The sequence below is a fragment of the Budorcas taxicolor genome, chromosome 11 (genome assembly GCF_023091745.1).
Source record: "Budorcas taxicolor isolate Tak-1 chromosome 11, Takin1.1, whole genome shotgun sequence".
NCBI lineage: Eukaryota > Metazoa > Chordata > Mammalia > Artiodactyla > Bovidae > Budorcas > Budorcas taxicolor.
The window spans coordinates 71,939,408-71,959,648 of NC_068920.1; the positions used below are offsets into that span (position 1 = coordinate 71,939,408).

Consider the following 20,241-nt stretch of genomic DNA (forward strand, 5'->3'; position numbering starts at 1 on the left):
ATATTAGAACTAATAGTTTAGCAAGATATAGAGTGCAAAGTCACTATGCAAAACAATTCTATTTCTAGGTACTAATAATGAAATGATTAGAATCTGACATTAAAAATCAATATAATTAAATAACATCAAGAAACTGGAAGTACTTTGTAATAGGCAAAATATGTACAAAACATATATACTCAAAACTGCAAAACATTATTAGCAAAATTAAAACTCTAAGTGGAAGCGTATACTATGTTTATGGATGCAGTATTGTTAAAATGTCAGTTCTCCCTTTACTAATCTGTGGCAGTTCTTCTCCAGGCTTCTGAGTGAGAATTAAGCCTTAATGCTCTAAGCCATCCATTATATATAATAAATTAATATTTCTTATATTCATGTAAAATCATACTAGCTATGCCAATCTAGAGGAAATAGAGTATAGATGTTAACAAGCTGATTTCAAGATTTATATGAAAATTGAAAGGACCTAAAATAAAGACTATCATGAAAAAGAAGAATAATGTTTGGAGAACTTTATGCTGCTTGATTTCTATATCTACTCTGAAGTTTGGGCTGTTGAAGACAGTGAAGTACTGGCATAAAGATAGACAAAAAGATCAATGGACCTGAATAGGAAGTCTCAAAATAGACCCACATTTAGTGGTCACTTGATTTTCAACAAAGGTGCCTATGCAGTGGGCGAAAGATGAGTCTTCTCAATAGACGTGTTCAAGCAATCCAATATTTGAATTGACAAGAAAACTAGTACTGACATCTACCCCACACTATTAATTAAAATGGATTATACAGCTAACTGTGAAAGCTAACATAGTAAACTGTCTAAAAAAATGTATGAGAATATCTTCAAGACTTGGACTTACGCAAAGATTTCTTAGACAAGTCATAAAGGGTATTAGCCATAAAAAGAAAAGTTAATACTTTATCAAAATCATACATTTCTGATCATCAAAAAAACACCATTAAGAACACAAAAAGGCAAGCCAAAGAACATGTGAGAATATTTTCAGTACTTGTAACAAATCAGTCGTCCAGAAAACACAAAGATCTTGTACAAATCTCTAAGGAAATGTTAGTTCACACTTTCACCTACACCCAATGTGGACAATAAACTTAACTGGTACTTTACAAAAGAGGATATACATTTGCCCAATAGGCCCATGAAAATATGCTTTAATAGACTTACTCAAAAGGGACTGTAGATTGAAACTGCAATAAATGCCACTATATGCTGATAAAAAAGGAGGAATTAAAAAGACTTATAATACCAAGTGTCAAAGAAGATACAGAACAACTCTCAATACATAGCTGGTAGGAGAATGAAATAATACAATCACTCTGAAGAACTTTGACAGTTTCTCATAAGATTAAGCATACTACTAACAAACTATGATCCAGCAGTTTCACTCCTAGGTATTTTTCCAAGGAAAACAAATAGTTCCACTTGAAAGACTATTCACAGGGCTTCCCTGGTGGTCCAGTGGTTAAGAATCCACCTGCCAAGCAGGGCACAGGTTCGATCCCTGCTCTGGGAAGACCCCACATGCCGCGGAGCAACTAATCCTGTGTGCTACGAGAACTGAACCGGTGCTCTGAAGCCCGCACACCACAACTACTGAGCCCTCATTTCACAACTGCTGAAGCCTGTGCGCCCTAGAGTCTGTGCTCCACAATAAGAGAAGCCACTGCAAGGAGAAGCCCGAGCACCGCAACAAGGAGCAGCCCCCACAACTAGAGAAAGCACATGCATAGCCATGAAGACCAAGTATAGCCAAATAATAATAAGTAAATAAACCTTACAAAAAAAGGACACTCCTTGACATAAATCATAGCAATATTTTAAAAGACAATTCATAATCGTGACTACATAGAAATAAACCAAATTGGTATCAATAGGAAAAATGAATAAACAGATTGTGGTTTATTCATACCTGTAGGGGTGTTTTTTGTGTTATGTATGAAGTTCAAGAAATAGGCAAAACATATCTATGGGCTTTAGAAAAGTTACATCATGGTATCAGTGGATCTACTGATTTGAAAGGGGCATGAAGAACTTTCACGTTTTACGGGAAGTATTTCACATCTTGATCTGGATGTCAGTTTTAGAGGGTTTTACATGTAAAGGTCATAAATGGAAACAGTGACAGACTTTATTTCCTTGGGCTCCAAAATCACTTCAGAAGGTGACTGTAGCCATGAAATTAAAAAGATGCTTGCTCCTTGGAAGGAAAGCTATGACAAACCTAGATGGTGTATTCAAAAGCAGGAACATTACTTTGCTGACAAAGTTCCGTATAGTCAAAGCTATGATTTTTCCAGTAGTCATGTATGGATGTAAGAGTTGTACCATAGAGAAGACTGAGCGTCGAAGAATTGATGCTTTTGAACTGTGGTGTTGTAGAAGACTCTTGAGAGTCCTTTGGACTGCAAAGAGATCAAATCAGTCAATCCTAAAGGAAATCAAATTGCCAACATCCCCTGGATCATCAAAAAAGCAAGAGAGATCCTGAAAAACATCTTTTTCTGCTTTATTGACCATGCCAAAGCCTTTGACTGTGTGGATCACAATAAACAGGAAAATTCTGAAAGAGATGGGAATACCAGACCACCTGACCCACCTCTTGAGAAACATGTGCAGGTCAGGAAGCAACAGTTAGAACTGGACATGGAACAACAGACTGGTTCCAAATAGGAAAAGGAGTACGTCAAGGCTGTATATTGTCACCCTGCTTATTTAACTTCTTTGCAGAGTACATCATGAGAAATGCTGGGCTGGAAGAAGCCCAAGCTGGAATCAAGATTGCTGGGAGAAATATGAATAACCTCAGATATGCAGATGACACCACTCTTATGCCAGAAAGGGAAGAGGAACTAAAGAGTCTCTTGATGAAAGTGAAAAAGGAGAGTGAAAAAGTTAGCTTAAAGCTCAACTTTTAGAAAACTAAGATCATGGCATCCAGTCCCATCACTTCATGAGAAATGGATGGGGAAACAGTGGAAACAGTGGCTGACTTTATTTTCTTGGACTCCAAAATCACTGCAGATGGTGATTGCAGCCATGAAATGAAAAGACGCTTACTCCTTGGAAGGAAAGTCATGACCAACCTAGACAGCATATTAAAAAGCAGAGACATTACTTTGTCAACAAAGGTCCGTCTAGTCAAGGCTATGGTTTTTCCAGTGGTCTTGTATGGATGTGAGAGTTGGACTATAAGGAAAGCTGAGCACTGAAAAATTGATGCTTTTGAACTGTGGTGTTGGAGAATACTCTTGAGAGTCCCTTGGACTGCAAGGAGATCCAGCCAGTCCATCCTAAAGGAGATCAGTCCTGGGTGTTCATTGGAAGGACTGATGTTGAAGCTGAAGCTCCAGTACTTTGGCCACCTGATGTGAAGAGCTGACTCATTTGAAAAGACCCTGATGCTGGGAAAGATTGCAGGCAGGAGAAGAAAGGGACGACAGAGGATTAGGTGGTTGGATGGCATCACTGACTCAGTGGACATGAGTTTGGGTAAATCTGGGAGTTGGTGATGGACGGGGAGGCCTGGCATGCTGCGGTTTATGGGGTCGCAAAGAGTCGGACACGCCTGAGTGGCTGAACTGAAAGGCGGTCAATCCTGAATATTTATTGGAAGGACTGATGGTGAAGCTGAAGCTCCAATACTCTGGCCACCTGATGCGAAGAACTGACTCATTGGGAAGGACCCAGATGCTGGGGAAAATTGAAGGCAGGAGGAAAAGGGGACGACAGAGGATGAGATGGTTGGATGGCATCACCAACTCGACGGGCATGAGTTTGAGCAAGCTCCAGGAGTTGCGGATGCACAGGGAAGCTTGGTGTGCTGCAGTCCATGTGGTTGCAAAGAGTCAGACACAGCTGAGTGACTGAATAAGAAAGGTCATCAAGCTGTATATTCTGAAGATCTCCATATGTACTGTTTGGGACCATACCTCAATAAAACCATGGATAGCAAAAAGTATTTTTAGAAAGTTTCTTGTGTTTCTTGAAAAATGACCGGGAATGAGTGAAACAGGTAGGTGAGTCTGAGACCCAGGCTTATGACATCTATTATATCCCTCCTCTGCCACTTCCTTCCATCTACATCCTAGTTTTCTTTTGACTCTGCGTTTTCATTTGAACTTAATAACTTTTTCATGAGAAATTGATTAGGCATTATTTCCCCTTATTTACTTTCTGTTGTTTTTTTCTTATTTTTAATTTACTAGAGGTTCACCATTTCATTGTAGACTCTACTAATGTCATCAAATAACACCATATACCTTGCATAGTGTATTTTAACTATCACCCTTGGGCTTCATTTTCTTTAGTTACTAGGGAATATTCGTTTATCTAGAATAGTACTTTGTGAATCTTTTGATGAGTGGGTATTTATATAGATTCTCTAATTGAATTTGAGATTGCTCTTTAAATAGGATTATAATCCTTCCTAAGACATGGATACAGTTGTAGGAAAAACTACTTGGACAATATATGTGATTTTTAAGACGGTTTAGATACAAAGACTTTGCCATAGGGTTTCTGCAGCACATAGGAACCAAAGTTCAAAACATGGGTCCCAGATAACAGGAACATATGGAATGATCCAGAACTCTGCTCTCTGAATGTGGCTTATAGAATATCCATTCTGAGTAAATAGCAAGTGTAGTGCTCTGGGAATGAAGCGGCCATACCCATATCTATGGGATACTGAGGAAAGGAAAACAAGGCAACTTCCTTGTTCAGAAGAAAGGACAGCTGGAAGAAACTGTCTACAGTCGTGGTCAGGGCAAAAGTTTAAGGAGTTAGAGGTACGGGTACACAGAAAGAATGAGCAGTGTATAGGGTGGATTTACCGCTCTCTGAGTACTTCTTACTTGCCTTGCTAGAACAGTTTCTGTGTCTGAACTTTTCTCTTTCACAGTGAAATAACTCATTAAATAACTAGAGAAAGATAAAATTTGAAATATCATACTGTAAGCAATGGAGTGTTACTCAGAGAGCAGGGAAGAAAGTTGGTGTGAAAAGACAGCTCTTTCACAGAATAGTTCCTTGCCTCCTTTATGCATTCCTTACTTTGAAACTTAAGATTATCCATAGAAAGAGAAATTTGGCTTTGACCACTTAAAGTCATACAGTTAAGATTCTTGATGATCCGGAGCTCAGATCTGATCCCAGCAGGTTGACAGAGAGCTGTGGTTGGGATTCATTCTAAACATCTGTGAATCCAGTGTTCTTTGGATGCTTTCTTAGATGGAGAAGGGAGAAAAAAAAAGTTTTCTTCTTGTCCTCTTCATTCCCTTACCCACAGTCTCAAAACTACAGAAAAACAATATAGTAAGTATCACAAGGACTTTTACTGGAAGGCAGAATCAAATGATAAGACCCTTTGGTGTTTGACAAGGCCGAATTCACATCTTTGGTCCACAACTCACGAGATGTTTTCATATGGCTTAACTTCTCTACCCTTATATATAAAGTGAAAGTGAAGTCGCTCAGTCGTGTCCGACTCTTTGTGACCCTGTGGACTGTAGCCCACCAGGCTCCTCCATCCATGGGATTCTCCAGGCAAGAGTACTGGAGTGGGGTGCCATTTCCTTCTCCAGGGGATCTTCCCAACCCAGGGATCGAACCCAGGTCTCCTGCATTGCAGGCAGACGCTTTAACCTCTGAGCCACCAGGGAAGCCCTTATCTATAAAGTGAAGTGAAGTCGCTCAGTTGTGTCCGACTCTTTGTGACCCCATAGACTGTAGCCTACCAGGCTCCTCTGACCATGGGATTTTCCAGGCAATAGTAGTGGAGTGGATTGCCATTTCCTTCTCCAGGGGATCTTCCCAACCCAGGGCTCGAACCCGGATCTCCCGCATTGTAGACAGACGCTTTACCGTCTGAGCCCCTCATGGGGTTCTTGTGAGAATTATATGAGAAACTATTTCCAAAACACTTGGCACATAATCAGTGCTCAATATATGGAAGCAGCTGCTCTGGTGATGGTGGTAGGGTTTGTGGTGTTACTCTGGGTGATGATACTCTGTCTAAACTGTTCACCTCTACTCGCTTGTACTTACTACTATGACATAGCACTTAGTATCATATAATTGAAGTACATAGTAATGGAAAGTTATGAATACTAAACTTTCTGTATTTCCTTGATATTTGTGAGATTCCTATACATTTTTCTTAGTTGTGTTTAGTTATATCTGTGTATGAAACAATGGATGGTATCTCCCTTTTTGTAGAAGAGAATGAGACAGCCCTGAAGCATAAAGTTGGACGGCAGTGTGAACCTACTTTGCAGTCTAGAACTATTGCTTCATTTAGACATACCAAAATTTTAAATGCCATAGTTTCTTTCCCTGCAAATCACATAAATTTCAAGGAAATGTAGACGCATGAAATGACACTGCAGTAACTCATTGAGTGCAAAGTTTTATGGCACAAGGGAGACTGTAAATAGAGAATAGAAGGTAGATGGAATAATTCAAATTAGATGATGTGAATCTGCATATATTTTTGAAGGAAGTGGGTTGATTTGGTTACTAAAGAGCTCCATGGTGAAAATAAAAAATGTATTATCACAGGTCTTGACTTATGCCCAGTGACGGTCCTCACTATGGTAATAAGCCTGACTTTGAACTTACAATATGAATTTTCACCAATGTACTCTTCTTGGTTTCCCAAAACTTTTTTTTTAAAGGTATTTTAACTGAATTGAGAAGTAGTATGAACTATTTAAGTCCTTTGGTAATTGACTTTCAGTTCATTTAGTTGATATTTATTGACTCTCTTGGAATATGGAAATTTTGTAGCTGCATCAAGAGGAAGTATGATGTTGCCTATAGAGCTTTTTATAAGACTGTGTGACTCAATCTCCCTGCATCCCAGGTTCCTCATATATTCAAAATATGATGATAATGCTTAGGTCATTTTTCATCTTCTCTGACATTCTATTTCTGTTCATGTGTAGTCTCTGTACACTATCATAGCCTTATAAGATATAACCTAGTTGTGATTATCACTGATTTGAAACTATTCCTGGGGGTATCCAAAGGCAGTTTGGGTCAGATTAAGTTTTCTTATGTTCCAGATTCTTATCCTGTCCTAGAGTTTGGCGGTTCATTCCTAGAAAAAATCTACTTCATAAGCAGATTACTTAATAAAGAGGGTGAAAGCACCAATTTTTATTGCTTAATGCTTTGATTATTATTGCCTAAGTCTCTGTTTATCCTTTCTTAGAAAACCTATGGATGCTATGGTAACCAGAAGCAATGGAAACCAGAAGTAAAAAGGGAAACACGGGAATGAATAGCAGACTGTGAATTAGCAAAGCTCCAAAATGCTTTCTAGAATTACAAAAATGTTTAACAATGAAAATATACATTTCTGCAATTATCACTGTTTGGAAATAAAGAATTAGCTTGAGTGGGAGGAAATAGGGTGGAAAGTGATTGGAGGACAGTTAAGTAATTCAGTGTGTTAAGGTAGTATATAGCATATGGTCAAGTGCCTTTGGCTCTATTGATATAAACTGATAGATTTGTTTCATGTTAATGCTAAAGTTGATAAGCTGTTTAATATTTTGGGATAAATAATGACTTTAAAGTATCAACTAACTTGTCCTAAATTACACTTCTAATGAGTGATGGACATAAAAATTCAAACCTTGGTCTTTCTGATTGTGAGCTGTCTTATTTTAATTTTATTAGGTCAATTTTGCTTCTCCTTGGCAATCTGTTTGGCTGCTCGAAACAAGCTTTTCAAATGTTATCTTCTCAGCCTCCAGCTTAATTGGACTTTTAGCTGTTTAATTTTTACAACATCTCCTTGTTCAGTTTGTTAGGACCTTTAAGTATCTATCTTGGCCTAGATAATTATTTTGAACTTTAAGTTAAAAAGCATGCCCCAGCAGATACTCAGTATTTGAAGAGCTGGCTCCTGAACTACTACTGTCCTGCCTGTTTGGACCTAGTTTTTATGTCTTGGATAACCTGTCAACCCTGTTATTATCTGAACCTGTTTCAGCCCAACTGTTCCAGTATAAGACAGTGTAAGATTTACTGTTGCTTTTTAGGTGATGATTTACTGGAAAGATACAGATTTAGGATTGGGTAGAAGTAACAAATAGCTGTATTAGTTTGTCTAAATTTCTTAACCTCACAGAGAAGTGAGGTTTATTCATCTACAAGAAAGGAATAATGCCAACTTCTTGGGGTGATTGGGAGAATTAAGTGAAGTAACATAAGATGTCAGCTGCCTGAGACAGAGTGTCTTTCCCTTTTCTCTGCCTTCTGATTTGCAGTGTTATCTCTGGACTTACATTTTAGTCTATCCTAATTGCTTCACTGCACTCCCACGCTCACTGTTGAAAAGCCATAGGGCTTCTCACAGCTTTGATCTGCTGCCTCTGAGTGTTCACATGGGATGTAGCCTAACAACTGTGTTGAATTATATGGCTTCTTGGTGGCACCGGTTCTAGGTTTCCAGCATGCCATTTAATGTGGATTTCTTTTTGTGACTTTTCTCTTTAGGCTACTTTATGCTTCCATTGCCTTTCTGACTTGGTCTCTATTCCCTAACTTGAGTATTTCCATTTGTTGTCTTAAATCACCTACAGAGTGTGGGTCTTGAGAACATACAAACAGAACCATCTAGAGAAGAAACATTTTTAGAATGTGTAATGTCATTGTTTATTAGTTATTTTTTATTCTATAAAATAATTTTTAATCAAATAAAATTTATAAAATTTCTACTTTTTTTTTTTTTTTTACTTTCTCAAAGGTAGAAGCCAGACATACAAATCATAAAATATCTCTTATTTAATTGTGGAAAAAATTGTTATAGTACTCATGCTAGTGATTATGCAACTAAGTGACACTCAGAAATATCTAGGAACATTGTAAATCAGAACATACTGTAGGCAGAGCTATTTATAGTTAGGTATTTGGAAATCTGGCTTCTACCTGTGTTCATCTTCATATATACACATGTACATTATGAATCAGTCTCATTCTAGTAGATTCAAAAAATAACCTTAAAGGAATTATCTGAAGTATATAAAAAGGCATGCAAATTGAAAACTTCACTGTGGTATTGTTTGTTCTATTTGTTCAATTTAAAGCCTGCTACTTTTGTAGAAGGGGCTTCCCTGGTGGCTCAGCGGTAAAGAATCTGCCTGCCAATAGAAAGGGGTTCAGTCTCTGGGTTCTGAAGATCCCCTGGAGAAGGAAATGGCAGCCCACTCCAGTATTCTTACCTGGGAAATCCCATGGACAGGGAAGTCTGGAGGGCTGTAGTCCATGAGGTCGCAAAAGAGTCAGACGTCTTAGCGGCTAGACAACAGCAACAACTTTTGTAGAAGGCCCTGGCCCAGAGAAACATGTGAAAAAAAAAAAATGTATATATATATATATATGTATATATGAAAACTATAGTCAGAATCTGGCATAATAGCAAAAGGAAAAAAACAACCATAAACCATCAAGAACAGAAGAATGGACAGATGGATTATGGTATAGTCCTAAAATGGGATACTGTGGAATAACTAAAGGGATAAACTACAACCACATGTATTTCATTTAAAAAAAATCCACATTCATAACATTGACAGCAAGTTGTAGAAGGATATCCTGTGTAGTAATAGAAAGTTCCAAATACATAAAATAAGATGTTGTTTCTTATTTTATACTTGTCATATAATATTTTTATAATACAAATGGCATACTTAACACAAGAAATGGTCACCTCTGGGGAGAGGGAAGAAAATGATTTAAGGAGGCCATATAGGGGTGTTAACTATATTTCTTATGTTTAGTGGATATGTGTGCTCGTCATAGAATTATATATATTTTTCTGTATGACTGAAATACTTCATTATTTCAAAAAAGAAGGATCCACTGAGTAATATGAGGAGTCAGACTTTTAAAAACTTATCAGGCTTTTCAGACCAGATGATAAATAGCAGAAATAAAATAAATATACATCTGGGGAAGAAATGGATATGTCCTCCATACTGTATAACTCAGACCTGGGACTAAAATATAATTCACTAGTGTAAAAATGAATCTTTCAAAGAAATAGCAAATTACTAATTTTAATATCAGTGTTTTGAAAATTAGAATGTGTGCTCATAAACTTCAGTGCTTATTTTTTGAGAAAATTTACCCTTTTATTAATTTTTTCAGAAAACTTTTTTGTTTTAAACCATTCTTTTCATTTTATATGTGTTAAATCATAAAATAGTAAACACTTTGGTTTCTAGATAAGTTAGAAAATTGTTTTCATTTGCTCTTTAAGAACTGCAGTAGTTTTGAAGAGATTGCTGAAATTTATTCTCTCTGGAAACATTCTTTCTCAGTTTAATTAAGATTTTGAGTATTGTTTATTTATTGTTGATTTAGGGGAAAAACACTTTGTGAATGAAGAGCTGGGCTTTATGAATTTTAGCTGAGTATTATAGTGACGTGACTAATGGTAATGGAGCTAATATTTAAGATGTTTGCCATCAGGTGCTATTAATTTCAAAATTATTTGAAAGGAAGGGTTATCATGATGGAGAAAACCTTTAAAGAAATTCCCAATTGATATTATACGTTTCAATGCCATGCTCCCAAATCATCCCACCCTCGCCCTCTGCCACAGAGTCCAAAAGACTGTTCTATATATCTGTGTCTCTTCACTGAGATGACCCAGAGGGATGGTATGGGGAGGGAGGAGGGAGGGGGGTTCAGGATGGGGAACACGTGTATACCTGTGGTGGATTCATGTTGATGTATGGCAAAACTAATACAATATTGTAAAGTAATTAACCTCCAATTAAAATACATAAATTTATATTTAAAAAAAAGAAATTCCCAATTGAAAAATAAATGATTTTAATTTTTGTTGGAATTTCATTGTAATCCATCAACCTTATGATTTGCTTTCTTGTATTTCAGGGAAAGGTGGCCCAGACAGCATGTATGTCAGCTTGCAAGCATTTAGCCACATCTTTGATGCAACTTTTGCTGGAGGCTGAAGTAAGGCAGCTCACCTTGGGAGCATTACAGCAGTTCAACTTGGATGTCAGAGAATGTGAACGTAAGACAGTAAACCATCTTTGTTTATTTGTTTTACCTGCCTACTCACTTCTGCAGGAAAAAAGTTTTAGGTCTGTGGGGTTTTGGTCCTAATGAAGTCAAGGAATATCTAAGTGACAGAAATAATTTGTAGGTCTAAAAGTAAGAGTCTGTCAGCAAGCTGATTTGAACACCCAAAGTGCATAGACCCACATATAGGAAAAAGACCCCTGGCCACATGGAAGTCTAGAGGGGAATACAAGGCAGACATGCATTTCATACACATCAAAGGAAACCTGATTAGTTCATAGACTTCAAAAGAATGCAGTTCTCAACTATTTGCTTTTTATCTTGTAATTTAAAATTATTTTTTTATCTTATGTGCAAACTCTTCTTAGTCTAAAGAACAAATGGAGTATGCATTTATCAGTCAGAAATGCTTTCTATGACAGGTAGAAACAGAAAACCTTAGACAGAGTAGTTAAATAGGTTTTGATTTTCTCAGAGACAGTGTGTTGCTGTGCTAATTTAGTTGTTCAGTGATGTCATCAAGGACCCAAGCTCTTTTGTTCCCTCTCCTCTGTTATACTTAGGAATATAGAATTCTCCTCCTCATATATATTATAGTCAGAAAGGACTCACATTCAATGGACAAAAAGGTGCCAAGATCACCTAGTCTTTTTTATTTAAAAAATTAAAATCTTTTCAGTAAACCCCTAACAAACTTTCCCGTATGTCTCGTTGATCAAAATATAGTTGTATAATATTGAAGAAGTGAATGAGTCTTATTTTCATGTGTAATTAGTAGATTTATCACAGTCCAGATTCTAATCTAGTTTCATAAATAAATTATTCATTAAATGCAAAATATATATATAATTGTATGATCACCTTCAGCTCTCAGGGAGGCTGGGGGATTGAGTATCTGGCAGAGTGAAAGAGGAGCATCATTCCTGACATAGCTCATTTATCATGAATCATCTACTTAGAATTAAATGTGAAATCAAGCTTTGGTTAGCAAAGAAGGAAGGGATGAAAAGTGTTGTAGTGTTCACTGTGCCATTGGTGAGAAATGAAAATGAACTAAAATGATATGACTTCTGGAAACTTCTGTTTCTAGAAAAATTAAACCAGTGAAAAATTACATAAGTGTACTAACACTTCTGCCTCACCTTTTCATTTTTCGACTGCTTACTGGTTTCCTTTGGTGGGCATTTTTTTTTAATATACCGTGCAACGGCAGGATCTTAGTTCTCCAACCAGGTATTGTACCTGGGTTCCCTGCAGTGGAAGCATGGAGTCGTGACCACTGGACTGCCAGGGAACTCCACCTCTTGGTTGACTTTCGATGGCCGGAAATTAAGGCTATGCTATTTTTAATTAATTAAATAAGACTTCCAGTTCCAGCATCACAGCGTAACAGCTATCAAAGTCACCCTTTTGCCATAAACAGCTCTAAAACTGGATTAACTGTATGAAGCAACCTTTTCATGCATTAGACAGCAGACAGCACACGGCTATGATCCTTCAAAGGGGAAGTGCACAAGGTAACCTTGACATTTGCTCTTGTTTTCTGTCTAAGGGCACTATCTAGACACAGCACAGAAAAGTAGAACAGCTATAAAAAGCTGTGTTTTACATAGGAAAATACCCAGAGATTGGCATATAGAACTGTTGAGACAGCTTAGCTTAGGTTTATGGACCAAGGTACCATAGAGCAAGGAGTTGTTTGGAGAAATAGCTCTGGAAATATGCATTGGAGATCCCTTGAGTCTTTGATCAAAAACTAAGTTGCCATGTGTGGTGTAAAACTCTGGGAGGCTTAGCAGAGAATAGCCACTAAGGAGCTATGAGCTGAATAGGAATGCCAGATGTCACAGAGTGCTAGGAAGCCCTGGAATTCTGGCCAACTAGAGTGGAAAGACCACCTTAACATATTGTGCATTCAGTAATACCCTTGAAAGTTAGGCATTAAGAATACTTTTCAAGCTCTGGAGTAAGAGTTAATCTTGATCCACCCTAATAAAGCCTAATAATAAGACTTGACAAGATGAAGGTAATCCGCCAGTAAAATAACTGCCTGCCAAAACATTCAAGGGTCTTTGAAGGAAGAGGAACATGAAAAAGTTTTCAGATTCCCACCATCTAGCATCTACAATTTCACATCAAAAAACTAAAATTTGGGACTTCCCTGGTAGTACAGTGGATAAGAATCCACCTGCCAATGCAGGAAACATAGATTCAGTTCCTGATCCAGGAAGATTCCAAATTCTGCTGAGCAACTAAAAGCCTGTAAACTATGACTAATGAAGCCCATGCGCCCTATAACCAGCAGGCTGCAACTACTGAGCCTGTGTGCCTAAAGCCTGTGCACAAGAGAAGCCACTGCAATGAGAAGCCCACTCGCTGCAACTGGAGATTAGCCCCCACTCTCTACAAGCAGAGAAAGCCTGTGTGCAGCAATGAAGACCCAGTGCAACCAGAAAAATAAGACAAACATTAAAAAATTTAAAAAACCCTACAATCCGACAAACAAATATGTAGGGAAACATGACCCATAACAAGACAAAATGAAAAATAGAAATAGATCCATCGATTATACAAATGTTGAAAATAGTGGACAGGGCCTTTAGAAAAGAGAATATAGTCAGTAATACAAAGGAAAAGGTGGAATGACTGTAGCTGAAATCTTTTCCAGGTTTGATTTTAAAAAGTGTTAACTCACTGATTTAAAAAGCTTAACAAATTTTTAACAAGATAAACATATAGCCACACCCAGGCACATTATGGTCAGACCGCTAAAAATAGCAATAAAAAAGAAAATCTTCAAAGCAAAAGAAAATACACATTACATAATAAAGAACAATGATAAGAATTGGAAACAATGCAATCCAGAAAGCAGTAGAAGAACATCTTTACAATACTGAAAGAAAAAGAAAAAGTCTGTTAACCTTAACTCAGAAATTCTTTTTCTTGTGAAAAATTTCCTTCAAAGATAAAGGTAAAATATAGACATTTTCAAATATGGAAGTTGAAAAAATTTGTCACCAGAAGATCACCACATTTAAAAGCTGGTTTTTCAAGTTGGAAGGAAATTATACTACCTGTGACCCCAGCTCTGCAGTGAAGACAACATTGCTCAAAGATGTAAACCACAGTATCTCTTTCCTCACATCTTTTTGTAGAATCTTGACACTGCTAAGAATTGACGTCTGTTAGACTGAAGCGACTTAGCAGCAGCAGCAGCAGCAGAGGGAAGTGCACAGTATTGTATGCATCAAAATTATTTAATTGAAAAACTAATCAACATCTAACTCCCCTTCTCTTGAATCTGGGCAAGCTTGTGACTTGATTGCAACCCACAGAATGTGGCAAAAGTGACTTTTGTGGCTGGATCATAAAAGACAATGCAACCTCCATGTTCTTAGTGAGCTGCTGTATAACAAGTCCCTCTACCCTGAGGCGTCCACGCTGTGAGGAAGCCTAAACCAGCTCGTGTGGACAGGCCACATGGAGGAACTCTGGTATATGACATATAAAATCGTATGCTGTTGCTACTGGGTTTTGTTGTACTCCTTCAAATAGTGCTAGATTTTGTTCTGACCTGCAATTGCATTACTGGTTGGATCCTTTTGAGATTTGTTTTTCATTTATATTGGGTCTAGAGCAACCTTTTTTCTCAGTCAGATTTAACCCCAAATCTAAAGCAATGTCCTTTGAAATATTCTACCTCATTACCCAAAATATCTGAAGATATTTCAACTCTGGCTGGTGGAAACCCAAAGTATGCCTGGCTATATAAGAACTCCACAAATCATTCTGCCATTTCTTTCTCATACTTCTGTCCCCAGCCTTGGGCAGTTTCTTCTCATGCGTGTACATGTTAACCTTCAGCCAGGTATTCAGTGGAGCCCTTTCATAGTGTTCCTGTTGCAGCTTCCTCCACATGACCATTGGCACTGCAAACGCTAGTTGCCATGGCATCCTGGACTACAGTCTCTGGCTTTTGAACTCAGACTAGCATGTTTGTTTGGGTTCCCTCCCTTTTCCCACTATGCATCATACCTAGAAACTGCTGCTAGACATGCTCACCTGGTTTGTTTTCTTTCTGTCAGGGATCACAGCCCTGCATTGATTGTTGTCTAATATCTGAAACCATTCTTTCAGATGCTTTGGCCAGTTTTCCAGGTTTTTGTGTGTATATATGTGTGCACTATGCCAAAGCCTTTGACTGTGTGGATCAGAATAAACTGTGGAAAATTATGAAAGAGATGGGAATACCAGACCACCTGACCTGCCTCTTGAGAAACCAGTATGCAGGTCAGGAAGCAACAGTTAGAACTGGACATGGAACAACAGACTGGTTCCAAATAGGAAAAGGAGTACGTCAAGGCTGTGTATTGTCACCCTGCTTATTTAACTTATATGCAGAGTGCATCATGAGAAACGCTGGACTGGAAGAAACACAAGCTGGAATCAAGATTGCCGGGAGAAATATCAATAACCTCAGATATGCAGATGACACCACCCTTATGGCAGAAAGTGAAGAGGAGCTAAAAAGCCTCTTGATGAAAGTGAAAGAGGAGAGTGAAAAAGTTGACTTAAAGCTCAACATTCAGAAAACTAAGATCATGGCATCTGGTCCCATCACTTCATGGCAGATAGATGGGGAAACAGTGGAAACAATGTCCAACTTTATTTTCTTGGACTCCAAAATCACTGCAGATAGTGATTGCAGCCATGAAATTAAAAGATGTCTACTCTTTGGAATGAAAGTTATGACCAACCTAGATAGCATATTAAAAAGCAGAGATATTACTTTGCCAACAAAGGTCCGTCTAGTCAAGGCTATGGTTTTTCCTGTGGTCATGTATGGATGTGAGAGTTGGACTGTGAAGAAAGCTGAGCACTGAAGAATTGATGCTTTTGAACTGTGGTGTTGGAGAAGACTCTTGAGAGTCCCTTGGACTGCAAGGAGATCCAGCCAGTCCATCCTAAAGGAGATCAGTCCTGGGTGTTCATTGGATGGACTGATGCTGAAGCTGAAACTCCAATACTTTGGCCACCTCGTGCGAAGAGTTGACTCATTGGAAAAGACTCTGATGCTGGGAGGGATTGGGAGCAGAAGGAGAAGGGGACGACAGAGGATGAGATGGCTGGATGGCATCACCGACTCGATGGTCATGACTTTGAGTGAACTCCGGGAGTTGGTGATGGACAGGGAGGCCTGGCCTGCTGAGATTCATGGGGTCGCAAAGAGTCGGACACGACTGAGCAACTGAACTGAACTGAACTGATGTGTGCAGTGAGAAGATGAGTCTTCTTCCTATTACTCCTTCATGAAATTAGGTGAATTCCATCATGACATTAAGTGAATTCCATGGTGGAATTAAGTGAATATCTTTTCAAAGTTTTACTTTTTAATTTATATATTTTTGAAAGTAATATCTGCTTTTTAAAATTTCCAGGGTAAAAAAGTACAAAAAATTATCATAATCTCATCATTCAAAAATAAGTACAATTCCAGGGATTGCATCCAGGCATGATAACATCCAGCTGCTGCTGTTGCTAAGTCCAACTCTCTGCGACCCCATAGACGGCAGCCCACCAGGCTCCCCCTTCCCTGGGATTCTCCAGGCAAGAACACTGGAGTGGGTTGCTATTTCCTTCTCCAATGCACGAAACTGAAGAGTGAAAGTGAAGTCACTCAGTCATGTCCAACTCTTAGCGACCCCATGGACTGAAGCCTGCCAGGCTCCTCCATCCATGGGATTTTCCAGGCAAAAGAGTACTGGAGTGGGGTGCCATTGCCTTCTCTGATAACATCCAGCAGCCATAGAATTTTTTCTAGAAGTCATTCACTGGATTCCTTGCATCTAGTTAGCCAAAATTGTTTCACCTGCTTCTGTCTTAACCAATTATTCCCCAGCAGAATGAAAACATGATTGGATAAACCAATCAAAATTGATTCTTTATGTTAAATATGAAGTTATCCTTTTCTGAATCTTGAGGAATAGTAGAACCTCATTGTGATATAAATAAAAGGGAGGAAAACAACCAGTTGTTGTTGCTGTTGTTCAGTTACTACGTTGTGTCTGACTCTTTCTGCGGCACTCCAGCCTCCTCTGTTCTTGAGTGTCTCCCAGAGTTCGCTCAGCTTCGTGTCCATTGAGTCCAGTGATGCTGTCTAACCATTTCATCCTCTGTCACCCTTTTCTCCTTTTGCCTTCAATCTTTCCCAGCATTAGGGTCTTTTCCAACGAGTTGGTTCTTTGAATCAGATGGCCAAAGTATTGGAGCTTCAGCTTTACCATCAGTCCTTCCAATGAATATTCATGGTTGCTTTCCTTTAGGATTGACTGATTAGGTCTCCTTGCTGTCCAAGGGACTCTCAAGAGTCTTCTCCAACACCGCGGTTCAAAAGCATCAGTTCTTCATGGTCCAGTTCTCACCGCCATACATGACAACTGGAAACACCGTAGCGTTGACTATGCAGACTTTTGTCAGCAAAGTGCTGTCTATGCTTTTTAATACACTGTCTAGGTTTGTGATAGCTTTCCTTCCAAGGAGCAAATGTCTTTTAATTTTATGGCTGCAGTCACCATCCACAGTGATTTTGGAGCCCACGAAAATAGAGTCTGTCACTGCTTCCACTTTTTCTTCTACTTGCCATGAAGTGGTAGGACTGGATGCCATCATCTTAGTTTTTTTTAATGTTGAGTTTCAAGCCAGCTTTTTCATTCTCCTCTTTCACCCTCGTCAAGAGGCTCTTTAGTTCCTCTTCACTTTCTGCCATTAGAGTGGTATCATGTGCATATCTGAGGTTGTTGATGTTTCTCCCAGAAATCTTGATTCTAGCTTGAGCTTCATCCATCCTGGCATTTTTCATGATGTGCTCTGAATATAATTTAAATAAACAACCAGTACCATTGGTTGAATAGGAAAATCTGATGGATGATTGGGAATGACTTGTGACTGCATTTTTGATAGAGCTAAAAGATAAAGAGGGATGAAAGGTGATAAGCTAAAATATATTAACCTCGAGGAGGAGGAACACTGAGAGAATAAGGAAAATGCCCATCTTATAGCCCAATTCTGAAAGTCATTTTATATGAAAGAATGAACAGTTTCTATTTAGACAACTTATAGGTGAATTGGTATCCTTAGTAGAGAGCTATATTTCAGTTATTATTGAGGAAGAGACCATGAAAAGGTGGAAACTGTGCAAATAGTTTGTTAATTTTGCAAAAGGAGTCCCAGCGGCCAGTGTGTTATCTGAAAAGCCATTCAATATCTATAATAGCCTTTTGTAATTGGGATCAGCTTGAAGCTAACATTTGTAAAGCATGACAGTGCCTCTAATAACCCTATTACCACTGAAATTTTTTCTCCGTATATTGAAGAGCCTCTAAGGTTCATTGATTTAGAATTTAATGTTTCATTTCTGATTGGCATTAATTTGTCTGTCAAAAAACTTTTCATGGACATTTATTTTAATTTAAAAGAAAGAATTCCATGTCTTTTGGTATACCGTCCCCCTCATTTTCTTCTTTAGATGCTCAGTGGTCTATAAAAAATCTTAAAGAAATGATACATAAGATTCACATAACTATACAGAGGCGTATTAAAGCAACTCCAAATGACAAGATAATTAACACTTACATCTTTCTACCCAGTGGTGTGTACGTGAGGTATTTTTGCTATTGTCTGTGAGTCCTTGGAAGAACTGTGTATAGGTCTTAAATAAAACTTTGGACAAGATAGAATGTGAATTTATCTTTAGTGTTTGACTCTGAGGTCTGGCCTGCCACTTTGTTAGATTCAAATACTTAGACGATAATCAATTAGGATGGTGTAGTCATTAAGAACTCAAATTTTAGAGTCAGCTCAATCAGATGGATTCAAGTCACCACTTCTTTTTAGTGTGATCGTGTATAAATTATTTAACCTCTTATAGCTCCATTAGGTACAGTAATAGTACCTAATATTACAGGAATGGGTTTAGAATTAAATGAGATAATGCATGAAAGAGTTTATTTCATTACTGGCAAAATATTAAATTTGCAGTAAGGAATAACTTCACCTATTGTTATCACTGTCAGCAGCCACAGCAGTTAATAAACATCCAGCAACTCTCAGAAGGTCCTTTGCAGGCCATGCAGACCTTTGTCTGTAGTTTGTGAATCAGTTAGGTTTGGAGATGCCCTTTTATTTGATTTATGTTGTGCTTTTTTGTAGCTGTCTGTCAGACTTTCATATTTATTTGGAAAGTTATCATCCAGAACTGATAATTTTCTAATTCTTAGCTTATGCTTTTGCAAGAAATCAATTAGTTAGCTCAGATGTTTACTAGAGATGGTACCTACTGCTCTGGATTCCACCATCTAGGAATGTTGATTTCTTACTGACAGACTGTCAAACCAAGTACCTTTAAGGTGACAATTATTAGGACTTAGGAGATATGAAGAAAATATTCCTTTTCCTTTAAAAATTGACAGTAACCTCTCGGTATTTCTTCTCTGTTTGAGTTTCATCTTACAGTCTCCATATGTCTTATATGTAGTTTTGGATATTGGAACACTGGATCCCAGCAGAGAAACTGGATTTTGAATACTAGCAGGTCTTGATCACCTAATGCTTACCTCCTTGATCAAACTTGGGCTATTGTAACTTTCATGTACTAGGATGTTCAGTCTGTGTCTGGCTTTGGAATTTCCAAACCTTTCACTTTGTATATTCTAAAAATATGGAGGTCTGGGTTTATATTCAGGCTCAACTACTTGTTAACAGCACTAATTCAGTAATTTGTTCATTTGTTCAACAAGTTCATGTGAAGCCCCTACTCCATGCAAAGTACCGTGCTGGAGGCTTGAAACAGAATGGGAAACCACTGATGTTAAATAAGAGAGTAATGAATCTAAATTCATTAGATATGTGGATTGAAAAGGAACTCTCCAATTTATCAGGAGCCTCAGAGATCTGTTGTAAGGCTGTGGCAGTAATCCATGATAGAGATAATTTGGAAGCTTCAGCATATTTATGCATCATAATTCAAGCCATTGGAATGAATGAAGCAACTCATCTAACCTCTCTGAGTCCATCAGTAAACTGGAAATGCTAATCCCTGTATATTTTTCTCACAGTATTGTTATGAAGTCAAATGAGATACTATACATAAAATCATTTGT

At 38.0% G+C, this 20,241-nt stretch overlaps 1 protein-coding gene across 1 annotated transcript in view; it reads left to right on the forward strand.

Moving 5' to 3' along the window:
* EXOC6B (exocyst complex component 6B) overlaps positions 1 to 20,241 on the forward strand; it is a 707,283-nt gene that overhangs the window by 499,775 nt on the left and 187,267 nt on the right. The window contains exon 19 of the mRNA XM_052647541.1: positions 10,934 to 11,075. Within this exon, the coding sequence (XP_052503501.1) occupies positions 10,934 to 11,075 (142 nt within the window). The remainder of the gene's footprint in view (positions 1 to 10,933; positions 11,076 to 20,241) is intronic.